Source organism: Lepus europaeus, chromosome 16, assembly GCF_033115175.1.
Source record: "Lepus europaeus isolate LE1 chromosome 16, mLepTim1.pri, whole genome shotgun sequence".
In the NCBI taxonomy this organism is placed as follows: Eukaryota; Metazoa; Chordata; class Mammalia; order Lagomorpha; family Leporidae; genus Lepus; species Lepus europaeus.
In genome coordinates, this window is record NC_084842.1 from 12946042 (window position 1) to 12970345 (window position 24304).

Genomic DNA, 24304 nt, shown 5'->3' on the forward strand with positions numbered 1-24304 from the left:
CTTCTAGTTCTAGATGGACAGCAGTCAACTGGATTAGGCCCCTACACTAACGGCCTTGTTTGAGCTTAACCACCTCTACAAAAACCCGGTCTCTGAGCATGGACACATCCTGAGGTACCTGGCTGGGATGTCAACTATGGATTTTAAGGCAGGCAAGTCATAATACTTGTTGACCAGGTCAACTCAGCCGTCCCAGGCCTTCCTTAGTGTCTTCAATTCTGTTTATCAGAGTTTTGGGCACCCAGAATTGTCCTGTAACCAGGAGGAAAACAAATAACAGAGAAGTGGTGACACACTCCTCAACATATCTACAGCAGAGTTTTTTGGCTACAGAAGACGAGCTCCCTGGGGAACCAAGAAGTCAACTCCTCCATCATTTTCCCACATCCCTTACCGGCTGCTTTCTCCAAACTGTATTACATACAAAAGAGCATGAGGTGAAGCTCAAATGAACAGCAACATAGCTAGGAAGGCAGAACTGCCGTCTGGGGACTGCAGGTGCATTTGGGCCATCCTTGCAAGCACAAATGGCTACAGTGACACGATGACGACCCCTCAGACGACCAACACCCGCTCTAACTAAGCGGCACAGCACAGTACACGACACACAGTAGGCCTGCTTGGTATTCAGTGCGATCCTAAGATACTGCTTCACTTAGTTCTCCAATCCCATGAAGAAAATATTATCTGCATTTTACAGGGCGCGGGAACGGGCGCACAGCAAGGTTAAATGTTTTCCCAAAAGGCTGAAAAGTTTGTGACTAGCTTGCAGAGCCAAAGCCTCCTTGACAGCTTCCAGCCTAAAGCCCAGGCTCTCCACGGAAGGCCGCCATGCAGCCCCCGAAGTTCCAGCACCTGGTTCCATCCCCCTTCAAGCCTGGCGGAGTATGCGCTCAGCAAACACGGCAGTGCAGTCTGGGAGACAGACTACACTGCAGAATCTGTGTCCTTTATGCGGGGCCAAGGTTTTCTTAACGGAGCATCACCAGCTCCTCGGACTGAACGCTCTCATGGCATCAGTGAGTCTTCCTCTTCTCCAGGCTCTAGCACCCTGGGTGCTCACGTAAGCTCGAGCGACTGCTTGTTGGACAGCCGAATCACAGAGCGTTCTTCCTGGAGGGATGGCAAAGAGCGCTCTGCAGTCACTACCGAATGACAATACTAACAAGCAGCCGCGTTCGGAGAAACTTCTCCTGTGGCCCAGAACCCAGAATTCAGGGCTCTGTCAGTCCTAGGACTGTAGGATTCCCTCACAGGCCACAGCTGTCAGGGGTGCAACTAAGCACCCCGAGTGCCGATCGTGTGCACTGGGCAACCAGACGGGCCCACAGGGACCCATCATGGTGGTCTCGCTTTGCCTGTGCCTCCAGGAAAGCCACTCATCTGTGTGTGCCACATGGAGTGTGGCAATCCCAGGAGGAATGCAGACGGCCGATAAGGCTGCTCTGAGTCACAGCGGGGTTGCTGATCAGGGCCTCTTTGTCATAACAAGGAGCTATACTGAGAGAAATCACACTCATTTTATTTTCTCGAGAAGATATTGCGAGCTGTTTGCATCTCCTCCCTCTCCCCTCAAGTCTGTCGTGCTAGGAGGAGCCAGGGAGCTTTTGCCACTGCCCAGGCACCGAGCAGATCGTTCCTGAGCTGCTCCGAGTGCAGGGGAGGTGGGGGGGGGGGGGCAGCACTGGGCACTGCCCCTCGCTCCGGCTCCACCACAGGCACCTGCGGGCAGGCAGTGCGTTCACCTGGCAGCTTTTGTATGCGCTGCCTTGAACCAGCTGTTGTCTCCCCTGCCTGCCTACTGCACAGGGCTTCGCCAGCAGATTCAAGACTTCTGACATTTGAAAGGAAAAGCAGCAAAGGAGAGGATAACATTTCAGTTTCGCTACTGCTCCCCTTTCTGTCTGAATTCATCTCTTCAAAGGTCCCAGAAATCGGACGCAGGCAAATTCACTAAAAAAGGAAAGACTTACTCCAGGTTAACTTCTCTAACTGAAGGCGTTCTAAAAATACTCTTTTCTAGTCAGAACACCGCCGTGTAGCAGGTTAAGCCACCGTCCGCACCACCGGCATCCCATATGGGCGCCTGTTCGAGTCCTGGCTGCTCCACTTCTGATCCAGCTCCCCGCTAATGTGCCTGGGAAAGCAGCAGAAGATGGCCCAAGTGGTTGGACCCCTGCCACCTACATGGGAGACCTGGAAGAAGCTTTGGGCTCCTGGCTTTGGCCTGGTACAGCCTCGGCCGTTGAGGCCATTTGGGGAGTGAACCAGCAGATGGAAGACCTCTCTCTCGCTACGTCTGCCTTTTAAGTAAAAAAAAAAAAAATCTTAAAAAAAATACTCATCTAATGCCTTGCTCAAGAGAGAAAATAAAGAAGTATACAAATGTCTCCTTAGTTCTATAAACAGCCAAATCTAAATCTCAACTTATCTACTCTGTAATCCACCAGCATTAAATATAGACAATATACAAAGCACTGGGCTGCCCACTTGAAGATTTATGTAAGGAATGCTGGGTAATCCCCTGTAGGGCAGCGGCACTACGAAATGCAACTTTTGTTTAGACTTCCTTCTCCAAGAGGTCTCAAGTTTCCCTACAACGTGCAAGAACAAACTGATTTTTCTAACTTTTATGTTACAACGCGCTGGGGGGAGAAGCTCTTATCTATGACTCTCCACTGACACACTCAGGCTTTTAAAAGACCGACTGAGCTCAGAGTGACTAACTTCCACCATGGCCTGATTAACTCTGACACGTGCCCTTCAAACGAAACACGGAGAGCTGAAACGTGTCCTCAGGGAGAGCGGGAAGATGACCGTATTCACACGGCTTGGCAGGACGATCCACAACGGTGAGACAGAGATGCGGCCGCTAACGACAAGTCACGCGGGCTTCCTGGGGTGCCCTGCCCCAGTAGGCCACACGGGACTCTGCAAACTGAAACGGAAAACGAAGAGAAGCTATTCAAGGCCAACGCCGTGGTCTGGACATTCGGCTGAAGCAGCTCATTAAGGCTTAGCAATTAGCCAGCGTCCTTACCCGGTTCATTTAAAACAGGAAGCCCTGAATGTCCTTAAGGCTTCGCTAGTGTCCACCAGAACTGACTGTTCAACTACAGGGATTCTTTGTGTGTGATCACTTTTCCCCTGAGAGTTATGGCTAAACTGTTCTCAAAAACAGAATCGCCTAAGACCTGCCTCTTTCACTGCCTCCCCCCCCCCCCCCCCATTTATTTGAAAGGCAAAGTGATAAGAGAGAAATCTTCCATCTGCTGGTTCACTTCCGAAATGGCCAGTCAGGGGCACTAGCACTTGGGCTATCTGCTGCTACTTTCCCAGATGCATTAGTAGGGAGCTGGATCAGAAGCGGAGCAGTGCTTATATGGGACGCTGGCACTGCTGGCGGTGGCTTAACCTGCTCTGCCACCATGGCAGCCCCGCCTCTTTCACTTTTGATAGACACAGAACTGATGCCTTTGAACACATGGAGATAAGTGAACGCTGAGAACCATCTCCGACATCCCGGGGGGGGGGGGGGGGGGGACAGAGGATTCCTACCGCAAAGCAAACAGGGGCGGACTCACAGTGGTCAGCATCACACTGGGGAATCCACTGCACAGCAAGCGCGAGTTTCAGGGTACGGGTTCTGCTCAGGCCGCACCCTCTTCGGGGCAGCCAGTCACCGATAAGAATGCTGGGTTTGGAACTCAGGCAGAGAGGACAGGAGACTTGGCGAGCTCCACGCCCAAGGTGTCATCTCACACACAGCGGCCCGTGCACAACCCCTGGCCTCTTTTCCCGAAATACAAGTGGATCCACTTACACGGCTCTCTGGCGATGAACTGAGGTACAGTGTTGGGCAGAGGAGTGCTGGGGTTTGGAGTCCCTACTAGCTTGTTCTTGGCCATCTTCGTGTTTGCCTTAGCAAACTCGAGTCGTAGTGTTTGCGGTATTTCAGGATCGAAGCGGATGCCCTTTGGAAATAAAGAACAAATGGGAGATGTTTTCATTTTCTTCGCGTCAAACCGGAATGGTGACAAAATAAACACACCAGCACACCCTGGCCTGTCCCTAAAAAAAGGCCACCGAGAGCTCTCACTCTCACTGCTTTCAGGAAAATACACAAAACTCCACAGCACGGAGGGTCCAGAAAAATCAAGGAATTTAGCTTACTTAATTACAAACTTTAGTTACCAGGATTTTCAACAAACCCCTTTCTTCTGGGAGGGGAAAAAAAAACCCTTTCTGGTTCAATTTTCAAATTTTGGGTCAGCAAATTCCTAGCACCATTAACAACTTTGAGGAACCGGCCACCAGCAAGAATGAAAACTGTGACTGATCCCACGAGAACGAAGTACTGTGTAGCTCTGACACCTGGCATCCAGGAGGCCGGGGCGACCACCGGCGTCCATACACTGACCAAAAACAGAGTTAATTTCTCAGTGCTCTCCATTGCCTATAGGTGGAGAACAAGATTCCCACCCCCTGTCTAATCACGGAACTTTGTAAGGGTAACACAAGTACTCCGTGTTCCTCAGGAGACAGGAATGAAATGGCTGTCAGATTTCAATGTAACAAATATCCTTTGATTCCAGTTAGCTTATAAACTCACATAAAATCTAAATGCCTTGCTGTAGTAAAGCTCTGACTTTGATTAGAGTTGGCTTGCTGGCTGCATAAAGATTACACAGGCCAAAGGGAACAGTAATTGCCAATTACCCTTGATCCTATTATTGCCGTTTACCAAAAACCAATCACAGTCAACAAAATCAACCACTGACACTGCTAAAAGACAAGATTCAGGCGCAGCAGGTTAAGCCACTGGCATCCTGTATCTGAACGCAGTGAGAGTCCCAGCTACCCTGCTTCCGACCCAGCTCCCTGCTAACGTGCCTAGGAAAGCAGAAGATGGCCCTGGGCCCCTGCCACCCACGTGGGAGACCCGGATGGAGTTCCAGGCTCCTGGCTTCCGCTTGGCCCAGCCCTGTACACTCGTGGACCTGAGGGCACTGGATGTCCTCAAGGAAAGAGTAAGAAATTCTCACTCCGTAGCCCAGGACTGGGCGACTCTGCACGTCACAGGCTCAGCTTCAAAGACCCAAAGAGGGGCTGTGAATGACGGTCTTGGCAGTGAGAGGCGGCAGCCACGGGTGGGGGAGGAGGAGAGGGGTCCTCAGGTGTCACAGCCACAGCACCTGAGCCCCACCTTCCTGGGGGAGGGAGGGGGGCGGATTTCTTCAGGATCTGGAGTGAAGCATTCTGAGAGGGAACCACCACAGGGTGGTGGGCAGGAGGAGGGGAGACCCCGTGCACAGGTCTCCCCGCGGCCCAAGAGCAAGAACACAAGCAGTCTGTTCTCGGCTCCTTTTTGGGGGTGCTGGTGGGGGAGCTCGGCGCTGGAAGTTCTAGACCAGGACCGTCTAGAAGGGATGTGGCATGACATAGCACCAGCTCTGGCCCGCGCCCACTGCCAGGCCTCTCACCGGGCTTCCGAGCTAGGACTGTGATCTCCAGGGAAGGATTTCCAAATACGGCGCTGAAGAGCTGGGCCTGGGCAGCGCGGCCCCTGGGAAAGACGCGGGCCTCCACTTCCACGCGCTCAGACACACAGAGTGCTGGCCTGCCGGCTGTTTCACCCTCCCCGTGCAGAAGCTACCCCGGAGCCCCGAGCCCCCAGTGACGCAGCAGCCAGGCAGCGCAGAGCATCCTGGGGCCTGACCGTGGTCCCCTGGGACCCCCGCGCCTCCCACAGCAAGACTGCACATCTGCTGTTCCGGATTCAGCCGAGGCTCCGCACCCAAGCTCGCCTGGGACACAACCTGGGTTGGCAGTCCGCATCAGAAAGCTCTGGTCCGCTCCCCGCCCCCCTCATCTTGTCTGAGCTAAAATAACAACAACATCATGTTCCAGAGCAAAGTTCCAGCTTCCTCGTTTAAAAAAAAAAAAAAAAAAAAACCCAAAAGTTAAAATGACCTAATTTGCTTGGCAGCTTATGCAGAGGCAGAGGCTTAGAATACAAGCCACATTCCTCCAACATCTTTACCAGCAACACCATATTTGGTAACCAATATCCTGCTCCGCGGAGTTTCTATCCGTAGAGGTCAGTGAAGCCAAAAACTGTTTAAATGCCAGAGGAGGAGGAGGACACAGAGAGGTGCAGGGGGAAAGAGAGTGGGGAAGAAGAGGAAGACAAGGGGAGAGGAAGAAGCAGACAGACAGGAAGCAGTCATGAAAAAGAACTGCCTTGTGCTTTTAATTAAAACCTAGCGAGCGCCTTCTCTGGCTACAGTACGTTCACGTCGAATGCTATTAGGATAAGGTTACTGCCAAGTGACAACCTTCCTCTTCCTTATCTACGCGTGGACAATCGGTAATACATGAACTTCAGGATAACACGTTACTAGCAAACAGCTGGGTGTGACCGACCGGCTACGCTGACTGCCAACTGGCTCAACCAACCCAGGCTCGGCAGACGGTGAGCTCTCCGCCCAAGGCCAAGCCATGGAGAAGACGACACGGCTAACAACATAATGGCTGCCTGTGTATCTAAGGTGATGCCAGACAGCTTTGCGTAGGGCAGAAAAGGCCTGGGGATCCATGGGAAGAGCAGAAGTTCAACAGGTGGCAGTCCAGGAAAGGGCTCAGCAAATTCTATGGGACAGGATGCAGGGAGGATGTGTGCTGGGGGTGGCCAGAGGCAGATGGCTGCACCAGCAGGCTGGGGGAAGATCATAAAGGACCTCGTGGGCCCTACTGGGCGACTTGCTAAGGAGCACTGGGACCCCCCTCCAAAACATTCGCTTCTGTTGATTTGTGTGGGCTGGAACCTGAGCATCTGCATTTCCAACACGTTCCCAGGGAGTGCTGATGCTGCCAGTGGAAAGCGATACTGGTGGCAGGAAAAGATGAGCTCCATGGAGAGGCGGACCCAGATCAGGCGTGAAGCAGGCAGGGGGGTTCTGGTGTGATGGCAGCTGGTCCCTCTGTGGGAAGGGCCCTGGAGGTTGGTCTCAGTGATCTGCATGAAAGCATGGTTACTATGTCCGGGACAGATGCTGCCCAGTGATGAGATGCATTCATTCTTCTGGGAATATCGAGACTGAGTGTGCAGGTAACGAAAATGGAGATGGCCAGGGCTGAGTCACCTCGACAGCTCTGCAAACTATCGGCTACCCCAGGGTCCTCACAAATGGCCAGCCCAGGCCGGTGCCGCGGCTCACTAGGCTAATCCTCTGCCTGCGGCGCCAGCACCCTGGGTTCTAGTCCCGGTTGGGGTGCCAGTTCTGTCCCAGTTGCCCCTCTTCCAGTCCAGCTCTCTGCTGTGGCCTGGGAGGGCAGTGGAGGATGGCCCAAGTGCTTGGGCCCTACACCTGCATGGGAGACCAGGAGGAAGCACCTGGCTCCTGGCTTCGGATCGGCGCAGTGCACTGGCCATAGCGGCCATTTGGAGGGTGAACCAACGGAAGGAAGACCTTTCTCTCTCTCTTACTGTCTAACTCTGCCTGTAAAAACAAAACAAAACAAAATAAAACAAAAACCAAATGCCTAGCCCATCAATCTTTGACAAGGAGTTTTAGAGGCAACAAAATCATCCGTTTACAGGAAAAAACTGGTGAAGACTGGGGCAGACCTGGGCATACTTATTTACAAAGGCCAGCAATGGGACAATCAGTCTGTTACTAATAACAGTGGTGACCTACATGATGGGGGACAGAGGGCAGGAGGTACACATCTCTGTACAATTTTGTCTGAAATTTTTATATACATGCATAATTAAAAAATATTTATTAACTTGGAAGGCACAGTGACAGGGTGGGAGGAGAGACAGATATCTTCCATCTCAGTTCACTTCCCCAGATGCTTATAATATCCAAAAGCCAGGAGCCTGAACTCCACCTGGGCCTCCCACATGGGTGGCAGGAACTGAAGTGCTGGAGCCACTGCTGCCTCCCACAATGCACCTTAGCAGGAAGGTGGATCAGAAAGGGTGGGCGGACTCCATCCTAGGCACCTGGATATGGGATGTGGGTGTCCTGAGTGGCAGCTTAGCCCTATGCACCACACTGTCCCCTGTTTTATTTCTTAAAGTCATAATTGATAAGATCCGTTATAGATTAAAAAACGAAAAGAGGGAGAGATCTAGAATACGTGATTTCCCACGGAGGGGTAGCAGAGCCAGGGGCAGAACAGACATCCTGGCACACAGCACCCAGCCAGCTAGGTCGGTCTTTTCTGTTTTTAACCTTTATTCGGAAATGTCATATTTATAGAAAAGCTGCAGGCTCTTCCTGTGTGGTGCTCTTCCTTTTACACAGATGTGGAGCTTTTTGCCCTTAACTGTGTAGTAGTAAACTACAAGGAGGATGCCCCTGTACCCTCCACTTCAGTTGGTTTCCTAAAATCAGGGACATCTCTTCATTTTCCTGATCCAGAACGCAATCCAGAATCACACCCATCTGCTTCGTCTCCTTTAATGTGGAAAATTTCTTCAGTCCTTGTCTTTCGTGACCTGCCTGGCATTTTAGAAGAGCACAGGACATTTACTTTGTAGAACGTCCCTCCGTTTGGGTCTAAGATTATGCATTTTGAGCAGGAATATCGTAGAAGAAATGTGTCCTACTCAGTACATCCTACTGGGAGGCACCCGTGATTTCTGGCCCCTAACTAGTGACATATGTTTTCGTCTTAAAACCAGTAAGTGTATTACAGAAAGACATTTGAAGACCACAGAAATCTGTTCTCATCAAATCTACTAGTTTTGACATCTATGGATGGCTCTTACCTGAAGCAATCATTACTGTCATGGCTGCCAGATGGAACATTGGTCAGCTAAGCATCCCTTTGGCATACATCAGTTTCCTACTCCATGGGAAAGCTTTCACTTCCACCCTGTTCATTCATTTATTCATTATTCACTCACATCAGTACTACAATTTATCAATCACTATTACTACAGTCGGCTCTCCTTACCCCTGAGCTCCAAATCCATGGATTCAGCCAACTGCATTTAGAAAATTAAAAATAAATAACTTCATCTATACTGAACAAGTACATTTTTTCTTGTCCTTATTCCCCAGCATACAGTATGACAATGATTTACGCTGTACTCAGCACTGTAAGTAAAGTACAGATGATTTACAACACAGAGGAAGAAGGCGCTTGGCCTTTGTGGGTAAGGTGGCTGCATCCCACATTGGAGTGCCTGGGTTCAGTTCCCAGTTCCCTCCCGCTCCTGACTACAGCTTCCTGCCAGTGCAGACCCTGGGAGGCAGTGGGGATGTCTCATGTAATTGGGTTCCTGCCACCCACATGAGGGACCTGCAGTGAGTTAATGATTCCAGCTTTGGTCCCCGAGTTGTGGGCCTCAGGGAGCTTTCTGTCTCTCTCAAAGAAATGAAGTACACAGGAAGATGGGCTTCAGTTAAATGCAAGTATCTACCACTTTACATAAGGGATTTTGCTATCTCCAGGAGCCCTGGAAGCAATCCCCCATGGAGACAGAGGGCTAAGTGTATTCTAGTGCTCACATTGTATTAGGGTTGTGTGAACATACACATACGTGTACAAAAACACAGATGCCCAAATCCCTACCTATTTCTCTATCATTTAGGTATTTTAATGTGTTTAGATACATTAAAGTTCATACTGATAGCACCAATTCCACTCCTACACCAATGGTTTAACTGTAGCTTCTCCTTTGCATTATCTGTAACTACCCGGATACTAGGAATCACAGCTCTCATTGTCTACTACATAGTAAGTTATCAATACAATCGAATGCCATTAAGTAGTTTCAGAGTTGTTAACCAACAGCACTACAAAAAATAAGCCTATTAACTAAAGTTCAGTATTTCCTTATAGTTGTTTTTGTTATTAGCCTAAAACTGAATAGCCAGTAGATACATTCAAGAATTCTTGGGGTCCCCTCTCCCCATTCCTTTCAGGGGCTGTGTGATGCACTTGAAATACAGTTTGATTCATTTGTTTCCATTTATATTCACTGTTGGATCTTCTACTATCTTGTTGACTCAATATTTTCTATTATATACTTTGCAGGTAAAACGGCTGAACCATTTTTAAAGCGGCTCCATCAACCCAGTCATCATTGTGTTTACTCGTCTTAGTGTGTTTTACGAGTGTTGAACAAAGCGCTGAAGAATGAGGATTTGAACTACTTCCTGGACCCCCAACCCTGCCGCTTGCAGGGACTTCCTGAAATACTGCCGCCCCTCTTCACGGGAACTTCTGGGTAATCAAAGCCTTTTAATAACATTGACCGTAGCTATTTTCAAATTTAATGTTGCATTTTTAAGTGAAATTTAGGAAATAAAGACAGTAAAAATAATCAGAGCTGAAAATGCAGTAAGAAACACCACTGTGAGTCAGGCTAACTCCTTGGCTGGAGCTCGGGGAGTGGACAGCCTCACTTTTCCTGGAGAATCTTGGGCCTCCGCAAATTCTCAACACGGGCAAATTAAAAATATCCAAGAACACTATTCCATTAGGAGAAACGATATGAAACTACTTCCCTACTTGGAAGTAACATTTCGGGGGTGCCGCTGTGATGTAGTGGGTAAAGCTGCTGCCTGCAGCACCAGCATCCCATATGGGTGCCAGTTCAAGTCCTGGCTGCTCCACTTCCAATCCAGCTCCCTGCTAATGCTCCTGGGAAAGCAGCAGAGGATGGCCCAAGTCCTTGGATCCTTGCACCCATGTGGAAAACCCAGACGAAGCACCTGGCATTTGGGGAGTGAACCAGTGACTTTCAAATGCATAAAATAATCATAAAAAAAAGAAAGCAACATTTCCCTGGGGCCACTCATTCTACAGCCAATGGTCTCGGCTCTCCTCTGCGGGACAGCCATGTCGTTTATTCCTTGAAGTGACAGTGAAGGTCAAATCCTAGCACAGCATCCTCCCCACTCAGATCCAGCCATCAGGGGGATCTGACGCACACGCACCGAACCAGGTGAAACTCTACTGTATTATTTTTGGGGGAGAGTCTAGAATAAAGACAGACAAACAGCAGCAATGTCCTAAGATTCTAGCCAGTGTGCTGCCAACAATTCCCAGGTTGATTCTAATCAGCTTCTCACTGTCTGTTTCTTCATGCCCAACCCCAGGTGGAAATGCATTTCAGCTCTAAGAATGTGGAGGTCCAGAAACTCCAGCTTGGCCAGCTGTCCACAAGGAAAGGGAGAAACAAACGCTCTCGCCTCAGCTTACAGGCCTTTAACCAGCTCACTCTCCCTAATACAGAATGAGAAAACCATCACCTCAACGCACAGTAAAGCCCTGTTCAGCTCTCCTGCAGCCTTCTGAATCTCCCACTGAAGTCAGGGTGAACTCAAGGGGATTCCAGAGAGTAAGAACAAACCTGAGGAAGGCTCGGGTCAAGGTCAAGTGTGGCGCCAGTCAAGAGATGGCCTCGTTTGCTCCAACCCTCCCCCATCCCCATCTTCCTTATCTTGCTTTTTGGTTGGAAATCCCAGATCCTGTGGGAACTGGGGTTCAGATCCAGATCTTCAGGTTTCCCCATCAGGGCGGCCTCATAACCTGCTGTTAAGGGCCTCTGGATCTGGCCCTCCACCACGTGGCCGCTGATCTACCCCGCAGCCACAGAAGGCTTTTCTGATCGCAGACTGAGGCTGTGTGCTGAGGGTTCACATTCTTATTTCTCTTTATGAAGCTGGTCACTCTCGCCCTGCAAGACCTAAGATGTCGTGGACCTTGGAGGGGTTGGAGGTCAGTGCACTAAACTGATTTCCTTCCCATTCATCAGGAATGGCCAAGCGCTGAACAAGAGAGCTAACCAAACCGGGCGGATCACCCTTAGCAGTGGTGGTGCACACTCGGAAAGCTGTCCAAAGGGAGCAAAGAGCCCCGTGTTCAGGAGTGACAGTAGAGAATGATAGATTCTGCTGAATGCATGGAGGTTTTCTAAGACACTGATGCCCAAATCTGCTGATATAAACTTAACCATCTGGACATCTCAGCAAGTGTTCTCTGCAAGAAACATACAGTGGTCCAACACCTTGGCCCTGCCCTACGGCTGACTGGGACAGGTAATAAATACATGAGCTGAGAGAATGGTTTCTACTGCCAGTCTTTGTATACACTGCACTCTAGTCACAACAGCCTAGGAAGAAACACCAGAACAGGCCGAAAAGACCTCACCTATTCAATCTCAAAAATGCGAAGCAGCCAAACACTGGGTCTATTTTATTCACACCTTAAGTTTCCACTGAACCAATTTAATGTTGACTTAATTGAAAATTCAATGGTCTATTTAAAAAGCTGCCGAGCTATGGCATGGTATTACAAGCATTTTAAATGACAGCTTTGCAATATAATTCACATCCAACATTCACCCTTTTACACGTTATCACTCCATGATTTTCAGTATAGTCACAGAGTTGTGCAAGGATCACAATATAGCTTTTGAGTCTCCTCCAAAAGAAACTTCGTGTTCACTGCTAGTTACTCCCCATTTTTCCCTCTTCCTCTCCAACCCTCGCCCCCATAATTAATAATTTACTTTCAATACCTACGGATTTCCTTACATATTCTGGGTATTGCATAAAAATGGAATAAAAAATATATAGTCTTTTGTGATTGGCCTCTGTTACCTCGTATGTTTCCAAAGCTCATCCATGTTGTAGCTCATAGCAGTGTGCCACTGTTTTTCATTGCTTAGTAATATTCTATTGTATGGATATACCACATTTATTTACCCATTCAGCAGCTGATGGGCATTGGATTGCCTTGATTTTTTAAAGCTGCTGTGAACATCATGTACAAGTTGTTATGTAAATGTATGATTTCAATTTCTGGGCGTAGAACTGTTAAATTGTTAAATATTTAACTCTACGCTAACTTTTTTCAAGAGCTGTGACTGTTTTCCAAAATGGCTATACCATTCCATTCCTGATACAATGTGAGAATAGCCCAGTCCTTGCCAGGCTCTTGTTATTGTCTTTTTTATTTTTTATTTTAACTACCCTAGTGGGTGTGAAGTGATATCTCCTTGTGGTTTTGATTTACATTTCTCTGTGCTGTTCTATTTTAAAACATTTTCTAAAGAGGACCCAGATAAAAGCCTTCTACTATTTTCAAAGAGCATTTTGGTCCCAAGAAAAGGAACTATCTAAGGCATTACAAATCTTTTTGCAATATAAAAGGAAACGAGGTTGAAAGAATGGCCTTTCCATTTAAAAGTTAAAAATACGAGTTATAGATCTAAGTTGCTTTCTGAAAAGTATCGGCAGACAGGCCATTTCCATCAGAAAGCGGGGATATTCCAAGGACTCGCAGGGACCAAATCTGTTTATAGGTTTTTGAGTACAGGCATCACGAAACGTTCAGCCAGATTAGAAACAGACTACGCAAGGCACACTCAGGTTTCCCCTCTGGGTCCCAGAGAACAATTGTTACATTCAGCTGGAGCCGCAAACCACTCAGGGTGGACAGCACCAGAGCCTCCCCTGGGTGATGCTGCGCAGCAAGCCGCGTGCGTTCATTCGCGTGGGGGAAGTGAACAGCAGGGCTGCATGCCACAAATAGACAGGGTGGTGTGACAACTGGAGGAACTGGAGAGCGGGTGGGAGACCAGTGCCACAATTCGAAAATTTCTGCCAACACAGACAATGGAGGAGTTGAAACTTTTTAGAATGTATAAACACATCCCGGTGTGCTGGTAGAGAATGGGGTAGGTTCTCAGATGGGCTAGGAGTAGAGGGCTATTACATAAAGCAGTAATTCTGGGGCTGGCGCTGTGGGTAAAGATGCTGGCATCCCAAGTGAGTGACAGTCTGTGTCCCAGCTACTCCACTCCCTATCCATCTCCCCCGCTAATGGCCTGGGAAAAGCAGCGGTGGATGGTCCAAGTGCTTGGGCCCCTGCACCCCCGTGGGAGACCTGGCAGAAGCCCCTGGCTTCGGCCTAGCCCTGGCCCAGGTGGCCATTTGGGGAGTGAACCAGTGGACAGAAGCTCTGTCTCTCCCCCTCTCTCTGTAACTCTTTCAATTAAATAATAGCAGTTCACAGAATTCTCAAGCTGTCCCTTTTTGGGACCTCACAACCGTGGGTAGAGCGCCTCACTGTCCCATCCCCACCTCAGCCTAGGGATATAGGGAAACATTTGGGGGCTGTTATGTGACTGAAGGCTGAATGGGCATTAGGAGGAAACAGTAACAGGGTCACGTGATAAGCAGGACGATCTCATAGCCTCTAAGTGACTGCTTCATCCAAGACACGACAACCGCCCCCACACCGATTTGGAAATCAAGATTCATAAAAGTCAAGCCATCTGCCTACATTCCCAGTTAACTATCGGGAGAATCCACATCAGAATTCAACTTCCTGAGTCCCCTGACTGGGTGTGCCCGTGCGAGAACACTGCAATTCTGTCAAGTTCATTATTTTACAAAGACTACATTGTTTTCAGATAATAATCAAGGCTGTTGTTCAGTTTCCAATGTGCTAAGGCTTAGGTAGACGTGGCTTCCAACAAAGAGCGAACAAGTGAGCGGAAGAATCCATCAGATGTAAACTGTATTTCATACTTTTCCTAAATAAGGACATTGCTCACAGAAACATCGGGACTGTTAGTGCAACAGCCTGGGCTGCTGGGTCACTGCCATTGAGAAACTGTATCAGACCAATTACGTCTTGTTCTTTTTCTTACTCCAGCTTCCTCCAAGCGCTTGCCCTGGCTTTACCTTAGAATAACCTGATTTAATGTTCACTGTCAGAGGCATGTGGAAGTATGGGTCCCTCCCTGTTGGTAAGACAGCTATGTTAGACTTCGAGAGATTCCTTTCCAAGGGCACTCTTGGCCATGGAACCATATGGGTCTTGTTGATGCTGGGCTACGAGTCCGGGTACGATTCCTTGTTCTAGGAAACACTGCATTGCTAAATATTTTATATTCTCCTTTTATTGTTCTTAACCCACTGAATTTTTAGAAATCTGCATTATTGTTTCTAAATCAGATGTTTCACCAAATAAAATGAAAATGTCTTGATTTGGAGGTTTCCTACTACAGAACAGAACACATTTTCTTGTCTCGCCTAGAGTGTTTCCATGGGTTTATCCTGAATTTTAAGCCCATGAAGCTTCTTCACAGCTAATACCTGTAACAAGTTTAGGCTTGAGAATTATGACAATTAGCATGGTCACAATAGAGAAGCCTAATCTCATCCTGCATTAACCATGCATGCTAGGTCTGGAATAGAAGCATTTCAATATTTCCTAGCGGGGCCGGCGCTGTGGCGTAGTGGGTAAAGCCACCAGCTGCAGTGCCAGCATCCTATATGGCTACTGGTTTAAGACCCGGCTGCTCCACTTCCAATCCAGCTCTCTGCTATGACCAAGGAAAGCAGTAAAAGATGACCAAGTCCTTGGGCCCCTGCCCCTGTGTGGGGGACCCGGAAGAAGCTCCCGGCTTCAGATCAGCCCAGCTCTAGCCGTTGTGGCCATTTGGGGAGTGAACCAGAGGATGGAAGATCTCTTTCTCTCTGCCTCTGCCTTTCTATAACTATCAAATAAATAAATAAACCTTAAAAAAAATTTCCTAGGGGCCAGATACTTTCTAAGATATAACATTATTCTTGACTTTATTTGATTTTTTAAATGGGGGGAGGGACAGAGAGAGAAGTAAGCGCTCTCATTTGGTAATTCACTCCCTATATGTTAGTATTGGCCAGGGTTGGGGTGGGCCAAAACTGGCTCCAGGAACTCAATCCCAGTCTCCCACATGAGTGGCAGAGACCCAACTACCAGAGGGATCACTTACTGCCTCCCAGGGCCAGCACGGGCAGGAAGCCTGAAGCGAGGAGTGGGAGCTGGCACTCTGCTATGGGATGTGGGGCCTTAACTGCTGGGCCGAATGCCTTGGCTTTACTTTTATCTGTGAACAACAATGGCACTGCAACCCACACTCTCTGCATAAGCCAGACTTTTAGGGTAAAATATTTTTTTAATAAAGATTTATTCTATTTATTTCAAAGACAAAGTTACAGAGAAAGAGGGAGAAACACAGAGAGAGGTCCTCTATCCGCTGGTTCACTCCCCAGATGGCCACAATGGCCGGAGCTGCGCCGATCCAAAGCCAGGAGCCAGGAGCTTCCTTTGGGTCTCCCACGTGGGTGCAGGGGCCCAAGGACTTGGGCCATCCTCCACTGCTTTCCCAGGCCATAGCAGAGAGCTGGATCGGAAGAGGAGCAGCCGGGACTAGAACCAGCGCCCATATGGGATGTTGGCGCTGCAGGTCACGGCTTTAACCTGCTGTGCCACAGCGCCGGCCCTAGTGTAAAATCTTTAAATTGAGTAAGGGAAGGATACGTCTGCCCTGACAACAAAACAGGGAAAGTCTCATTTACGTACTCTGAAACCACAAAGACTATCAAAGGAACCAGGAGGAGATGATATTGCCTGATGAGCCCTCTTCTGTATATTGGCAGGGGTAGTGAAAAACTAGCTGTCCAGGAGTGTCACCTTTGTTAATTATGAAGCCTCTCTAAAGAGTCTGGAAAATTACAATCACAAAATAAACTTCGGTGGTGCGGAAGAGTTTTTAAGTCCAGGCACAGCTTTTCCATATGATCCGTTTTCTATGAACTTCTCGAAGCAACCTCAAACAGTGGCGATTATGAAGTAGGCGCAGCAACTGAGCTGCTGATTCGGTGGAAGCCCCCCCACGCAAGAGTCTTACACTGCGGGGATTAGGAATGTGGATTCAAACAACTCCCCAGCTGACCTTGAGCGAGTTGTCTGTGCCTCGGTTTCCTTCAGCCATAAACCGGGGGTGAAAAACGGCCCATAGCTAATGGGGCTGACTGCCGCGACTAAATGAACGGTTTGATGAAGCCCACCTGGCACACCATACGCATTAACCTGTGTGGCCAGCGCCTGTCACCCACGAATCATTCCTCCAGGTGGGAACTGCGAGGCATTCTTCTCCCTGTGCCTTTCGGGAGAGGCACTTCTCAGTCACCTAACAGAAGGTTGACACTCCTGTCTGCTCTGAGAGTCCCCGAGCTGGGGAGAGGCAGCCTGTAGCCACACTCGTTCTCCAGCCTGGTGCTGTGTACTTTCAGGGAACACGTGATTCCACGTGGTCAGTCTCTCCACAGCAGCTGAGGTGTGTCTCTCAGCAGCCCTCCCTCTAAGTAGCCCCTGGGGCTTGAGCAGTAGCTGCAGACGTTGTAAGAGAACCAGGCAAACACGCTTTGGAGGTATTAGGGGGCGTTGGGGGGGTCTCCATCTGACCTGGTCATGCATGCCAGGCAAATCGCCGTGCGCACAACCAGGCCTTCGGAGAAGCCGTAAACTCCATCTCCAACATGTCAGCACAATCAACGTCACGCAGAGTTTATTTTCAAAAGGGTTGAGAGGGCAGGCTGACTTGAACTTCTGCCACTATCGTGAAAGGGATGATGGAAAGACCTGGGCGCTGACCGTGATGGGAAGCGGTGGGCAGCCGAGCCAAAGACAGTCAGTGCCCCGTTCAAGCAGTATTTTACAGAGACGCCTGCAAATAGATGTTACAGGGACAGAAACCCAGGTCAGCGTGCAGAGGGTGCTGCCTTCCTCGGGAACCCTGATGCGGACATTCTCACCGGGAGGACTTTGAAGTTGATGGGGGTCAACTGCTCAAGCACTGACAAAGGGGTTTCGGAGAGCTCTAAACGCACAAATCCTGACCGTCTGCCGCCTCCCGTCACCCCTTCCCCCTGCAGCCCGTGGCTGGGGCGATGCACAGATCCGGGGACATCATCCACTCCTCTACACTTGCATGGATGCCTTTCACTCCCGCTACCTGCGCTCGAACGAATGGCACTAGCAATGAAGCTGTGACCATGTAAGTCATTTCCAGACCGTGTGGGTCATCTCTGTAAAGCTCACATCACATGTTTAAATCAGTGAGCTTGGAAGCCAGGAAAACAACAATAAAACCCATGATAAAAGAATCAAGACCTTGTCCTTAGCCAGTCTAGACAACTGAACCAGGTCAGTTTAAATAATTTATGCCTTTAATCACGTCACAAGCCTGACGGACAAGCAAGGGTATTTATGCGTGAATTCATCACCATCAATTACAACTGCAAATGTATTTTACATCTCATTTCCTAATTATAACTAAAACCACTTTCATTCATAAAGGCAGATTACGACAACAACTTGTGTAAAGTCAAAATCTAGGATTGACTTGGGAAGGGTACGTCTGGAAATACTCATCTCAGAGCCAATCAGATGACAGAGGGTGACTTCTCCAAGGAAAAGACAGTACACAATTAAATATCAATTTTCTAAGTACCGAAAAGGAGATGGACCCGCTTTTTCATCTACCTACACACATTGTGCAAATACCAGGCCATGGACATACGTTATGGAAATGCTTTATAAACTCCAAGACATGCTAAAACCCTGTGCAACATATGAGTCTCCGAATCACAGCCACCAAGGCGTCTGTGTCCGTGGGGAAAAGCATCTGAGAATACAGGCTCCCTGCAAGGCAGACAGGCCGAGAGAATGCCCGGAACGGGCTCTTCTCCGACCTCCGACCTCCACCCTCAGTGCTCCTTGGGTCACTTGAGGACTCGTTTTATCCTCCTGCAGGTGCTTTAAGCATCGCTCTGCTAAGTTTACTTTGAGCTTTTATTAGTGGCTGGCATAGCAGAAAGTGGGGGAGGGGAAGGAGAGAAAAACAGTGCTGACATAAACAAACTCTACAATTGAAACAAGACAGTTGCCTGAACTTTCCACAACCACGCTGAAAAGACTTCCATTTAAAGTTCAGACACAGACCACAATAAGCCTCCGACTATTTTTAGAGCCCTGTTTCTGCTCTCCATTTTTCAGCAGTGAACCCCCCAACCCCTACACAACCAACCTTGGGTAATGCTAATGAAGCAAAATACCAAGAGGAAGCAAAAAACACCTACACTCTACGTATTGACTGTTAAGCCAAGAACACTGGATAACGAAAATCCCTTAGAAAGAAAAGGCTATATAAGGCCAGCGCCCCGGCTCACTAGGCTGATCCTCCACCTTGCGGCGCCAGCACACCGGGTTCTAGTCCCGGTCGGGGCACCGGATTCTGTCCCAGTTGCCCCTCTTCCAGGCCAGCTCTCTGCTGTGGCCAGGGAGTGCAGTGGAGGATGGCCCAAGTGCTTGGGCCCTGCACCCCATGGGAGACCAGGAGAAGTACCTGGCTCCTGCCATCGGATCAGCGCGGTGCGCCGGCTGCAGCGCGCCAACCGCGGCGGCCATTGGAGGGTGAACCAACGGCAAAGGAAGACCTTTCTCTCTGTCTCTCTCTCACTATCCACTCTGCCTGTCAAATAAAATAAAATAAAAATTAAAAGAAAGAAAAGGCTATATATTCCATTTTACATATTAAAATATTTTTATAAGCCAATGGATTCTAACCCCAACTTTATTTAGGATAACTATGAATTCCACCACACAATAATCGATTTGTATTGGTGCCCAAAGTAATTTCTAACTTCATTAGAGGGAATCTGATGAATTCAGTTACAATACAGAAATGAGAAAAGACAGAACTGCTCCTTAAACCTATTTTTAAAAAACCTCTAACACAGTCCATCAAATGGCTCACAAGCTCCTTCCAACCAAGAATCCAGGGTTAGGAATGGGTTAGTTGAAAAGAATGTAAACAGTCAAGTCTAATCTTCAGAAGTTCACTGCAAAGTACTTCCGGTGCCGCACAGGGAGCCAAAACAAAGCAAGGCAGAACCCAGCCGACCCCCGGGCAGCTGTGAGAGCCTGCCACTTCACCCCTCCACGCACCTCCCTTTCTCAGGGGGAAGAGGCGCGGAGCTTTTTCTAGACGATAAACTCTAATAAGTCAGGAATCTCACTGTTTGCTAAAAAATAAAACAGTTCAGAGAGAATGGATTTGTGTGTGGCAGGGGGAGGTCTTTGCCTGAAAAAGACACCCAGGATCACCAAGGCGGTGGCCGGCTGGAGAACAGCGTGTGGAACACTGCAAACTCCGAGGAGGGGCACAGGCACTGTCTCGGCATTAACTGCGAATGGATGCTCAGAAACCCTATGAACCCACTGGACGCTGGGATTCTTAGAGAAGTTAATTTAAAACCAGTCTGTAAGAAAGGGCACCTCAGGGCCTGGTGTTGTGGTGTAGTGGGTTAAGCCGCTGCCTGGGACACTGGCTCAAGTCCTGGCTGCTCTACTTCTGATCCAGCTCCCTGCTAATGCACCTGGGAAAGCAGGTGATAGCCTAAGTGCTTGGGCCCCTGCACACATGCGGGAGACTCAGCAGAAGCTCCTGGGTTCTGCCTGGCCCAGCCCTGGCCATTGCAGCTATTTGGGGTGTGAACCAGTGTCTGCCTGTCTTCTAATAATAAAAATAAATCTTTTCTGTTTTTTTCTTTTTATTTATTTATTTATTTATTTGAGAGGGAGAGACAGAGAGAGGTCTTTCCTCTGTTGGTTCACTCCCCAGATGGCCGCAATGGCTGGAGCTGTGCTGATCTGAACCCAGGAGCCAGGTGCTTCTTCCTGGACTCCCATGTATGTGCAGGAGCCCAAGCACTTGGGCCATCCTCCACTGCTTTCCCAGGCCACAGCAGAGAGCTGGACTGGAAGAGGAGCAGCTGGGACTAGAATCCGGCGCCCACATGGGATGCCAGTGCCACAGACGAAGGATTAACCCACTGCGCCATGGCGTCGGCCCCTAATCTTTTCTGTTTTAAAAAGGGACTTTAGTAATAATAAACAATGTATTGTGAATGACATCATCACCCTTAGTCATCAGCATTTGCACCACTTATTGAGTGTCAGTGGCTGTGAAAAAAAATACGCATCTCACTTGCGTTGGTCTTCTTACCCTTTAAGGTAGGTTATCAGCCGCAGCTTATGAAGGGGAGGAAAACGGAAGCTTCAAGAAGACCCTTACATCAGGAAGTGGCAGAACCTGGCTTCCAATCAGGTCAGCCCAATTGCCACACCAGACCTGGCCATCCTGGCTCTCCTCTCACCCGCCATAGTGAGGGGTGCACCTATGACCTGTAACCTGGAAACACTGGTCTGCAGAGTTGGTTTCTGGAGGGCATCATTGTATTCCTACTTCCTAATGTTGAAAGTGAATGTAGAAATAATTCTTTTCCACTGGCCTTTTTAAAACTAATCCTTTGTTAACAAGAATATTTGAGGGCACAGGTAAACTCCTTTCCATCTGAACCTCTCATACTCCATACTAATGTACTCTTTCTCAGTGTATTTAATCATTCATTCACTTTTAACTGATGTCTTGCATATCACATAAATAAAAAAGTGGATTAAAGGATTGAAAATACAGGACCATTGGTCACTTGTTTACATTAGGAATTTTCTAAGCCAACTATTTTTCTGGGGATTATTATCCTGATCTTTTAAAACATTAACCTTAAAAATCAACTTGCTACACAATGGCCTGCAAAGAAAAATGTTAAATCTTTTTCTTTTTCTTTTTTGACAGGCAAAGTGGACAGTGAGAGAGAGAGAGAGACAGAGAGAAAGGTCTTCCTTTGCCGTTGGTTCACACTCCAATGGCCGCCGTGGCCGGCGCGCTGCGGCCGGCGCACGGCGCTGATCCGAAGGCAGGAGCCAGGTGCTTCTCCTGGTCTCCCATGGGGTGCAGGGCCCAAGCACTTGGGCCATCCTCCACTGCACTCCCGGGCTACAGCAGAGAGCTGGCCTGGAAGAGGAGCAACTGGGACAGAATCCAGCTCCCCGACCAGGGCTAGAACCCAGTGTGCTCGCGCTGCAGGCAGAGGATTAGCCTGTTGAGCCGCGGCGCCGGTTATGTTAAATCTTTTTCAAGATTTACAGGCATCACCCTATTTCTTCAAAATGTCCTCTACTGGAGCCAGCACTGCAGAGCTGCAGGTTCAGCTGCTGTGTGCAATGCTGGCTTCCCATCCAGGCCCCAGTCCGCATCCAAGCTGCTCTGCTTTCGATCCAGCTCTCTGCTAATGCGCCTGGGAAAGCTGCAAAGATGGCCCAAGTGCTTGGGCCTAGCCAATAAGGTGCAAGATCCAGATGAAGCTCTTGGTTTCAGCCTGACTCAACCCAGGCCATTTGAGAGTGAACCAGCAGATGGAAGACACCTCTCTCTCCTCTGTAACTCTGCCTTTCACATAAATAAAACACAACATTAAATTTTTATAAGAGAAATTTCACTGCTAAAATTTTACTTTGTGATCTTATTAGCTTTTTGAGACAGGCATCACCAATTTTCAGGTTCAATTAATTTAATCATGCTCACTAGAATTCAGTTTTATTATTCTCTCTATTCCTGAATGTACTGGGCATTAGATGTATTTTTTCCGTGTTCTAGAAAATATTTACTCTCTTCCTTAATTTACATATAAAAAAATCTGAGTATCTGTGATTCTATCACTAAAGCTTTGAAATGAATCTCTGTAATTATTATATTAATTGTAATTAATTTGTAATGTATATACTTGTAAGAAAAAAATGCAAAAATTGACAAATGTCATGTTAAAACAACTTATTCCACTTTGAAGGGGTTATGCCTCATCCACTGCCTAAGGTTCTTTTTTTTTTTTCTGACAGGCAGAGTGGACAGCGAGAGAGAGAGAAAGAGAGAAAGGTCTTCCTTCCGTTGGTTCACCCCCCAAATGGCCGCTGCAGCTGGCGCACTGCGCTGATCCAAAGCCAGGAGCCAGGTGCTTCCTCCTGGTCTCCCATGGACTTGGGCCATCTTCCACTGCACTCCCGGGCCACAGCAGAGGGCTGGACAGGAAGAGGAGCGACTGGGACAGAATCCGGCGCCCCGACAGGGACTAGAACCTGGGGTGCCTGGGCTGCAGTCGGAGAATTAGCCTATTGAGCCGTGACACCGGCCCTAAGGTGTTTTTTAAAAACTCTTTTTTATTTCCAATGAGGGATTGCAGCGGTGAACACAGACATCTCCCATACATTGGTTCACTCCCCAAATGCCTGCAATAGTCAAGTGCCCAGAATTCAATCTTGGTTATCCATGGGGAACCCAAGAACTTGCACCATCACCTGCTGCCTTCCTAGTGCACATTAATTGGAAGGAGAGCTGGGAGTCGAACCCAGGCACTTCAGTATGGGATACAGGCATCTTAACTATTTTTTTTTTTTTTTTTTAAAGATTTATTTACTTATTTTGAAAGTCAAAGTTGCAGAGGGATCTTCTATTCACTGGTTCACTCTCCAGATGGCTTTACCAGCCAGCACTGGGCCAAGCCGACGCCAGGAGCTCCAACCGGGTCTCCCATGTGGGTGCAGAGGACCAAACACTTGGGCCATCTTCCACTGCTTTCCCCAGGCCGTGAGCAGGGAGCTGGATCAGAAGCGGAGCAGCCGGGCCTCAAACTAGTGCCCATATGGGGATGCTGGCAATGCCACAATGCTGGCTCCTCTGAACTGCACCTCCCCCACCCCCCTTTTTTTTTTACAGGCAGAGTGGACAGTGAGAGAGAGACAGGGAGAAAGGTCTTCCTTTTGCCGTTGGTTCACCCTCCAATGGCCGCCACAGCCGGCGTGCTGCGGCCGGCGCACCGCGCTGATCCGATGGCAGGAGCCAGGTACTTCTCCTGGTCTCCCATGGGGTGCAGGACCCAAGGACTTGGGCCATCCTCCACTGCACTCCCTGGCCACAGCAGAGAGCTGGCCTGGAAGAGGGGCAACCGGGACAGGATCAGTGCCCCGACCGGGACTAGAACCCGGTGTGCCGGCGCCACAAGGCGGAGGATTAGCCTAGTGAGCCACAGCGCCGGCCTGAACTGCATCTTAATTGCTGCTCGATACACCTGCCTGCTTCGAAGGTTTTAAAATGTTACCACGCATTTCAATCACGGAGTAAGCCCAAGGATTTAACTTCAGAGACAAAAAGTACAAATCTTTATAGGATTTTAGAAACACTACAGCAGTGTGTGAAAGGAAGCTCTGTGGCCCTTAAGCATTGCGATGATGGGCTCATTGACTGACAAGTGGAAAAAAAAGGACCGTGACTTAAGGGGCAACACGTGCTATGCTGCCAAACAATGTGAATGGCTTAGAGAGTGAAGACTCTCATTCTAATACTGGCTTGGCATCTTAGAGAAAGATGTCCCAGCTCTCTTTTTTTTGCAGTTCGTGTTCTACAAACACTAATTAAATTTTCGACTTAAATTTACAACACAGGTAAAATTACTTGTCTTGGTATTTTCTGAAATACCTGAAGAACCACGGAGAAAAGGCGAGATCAAATGAGAGTATTATTTTTAAAATCTAGTCCAAAGAA

At 48.6% G+C, this 24304-nt stretch overlaps 1 protein-coding gene across 4 annotated transcripts in view; it reads right to left on the reverse strand.

Annotated features, from left to right (window-relative positions):
• The window catches only part of RBPMS (RNA binding protein, mRNA processing factor), a 170340-nt gene that overhangs the window by 51980 nt on the left and 94056 nt on the right, over window positions 1-24304 (reverse strand). For all 4 annotated transcript variants that reach the window (XR_009868193.1, XM_062213127.1, XM_062213126.1 and 1 more), the window contains exon 5: window positions 3824-3974. Coding sequence is in view for 3 of the 4 variants with exons in the window: in XM_062213127.1 (XP_062069111.1) it covers window positions 3824-3974 (151 nt within the window). In the remaining variant the exon portion in view is untranslated. The remainder of the gene's footprint in view (window positions 1-3823; window positions 3975-24304) is intronic.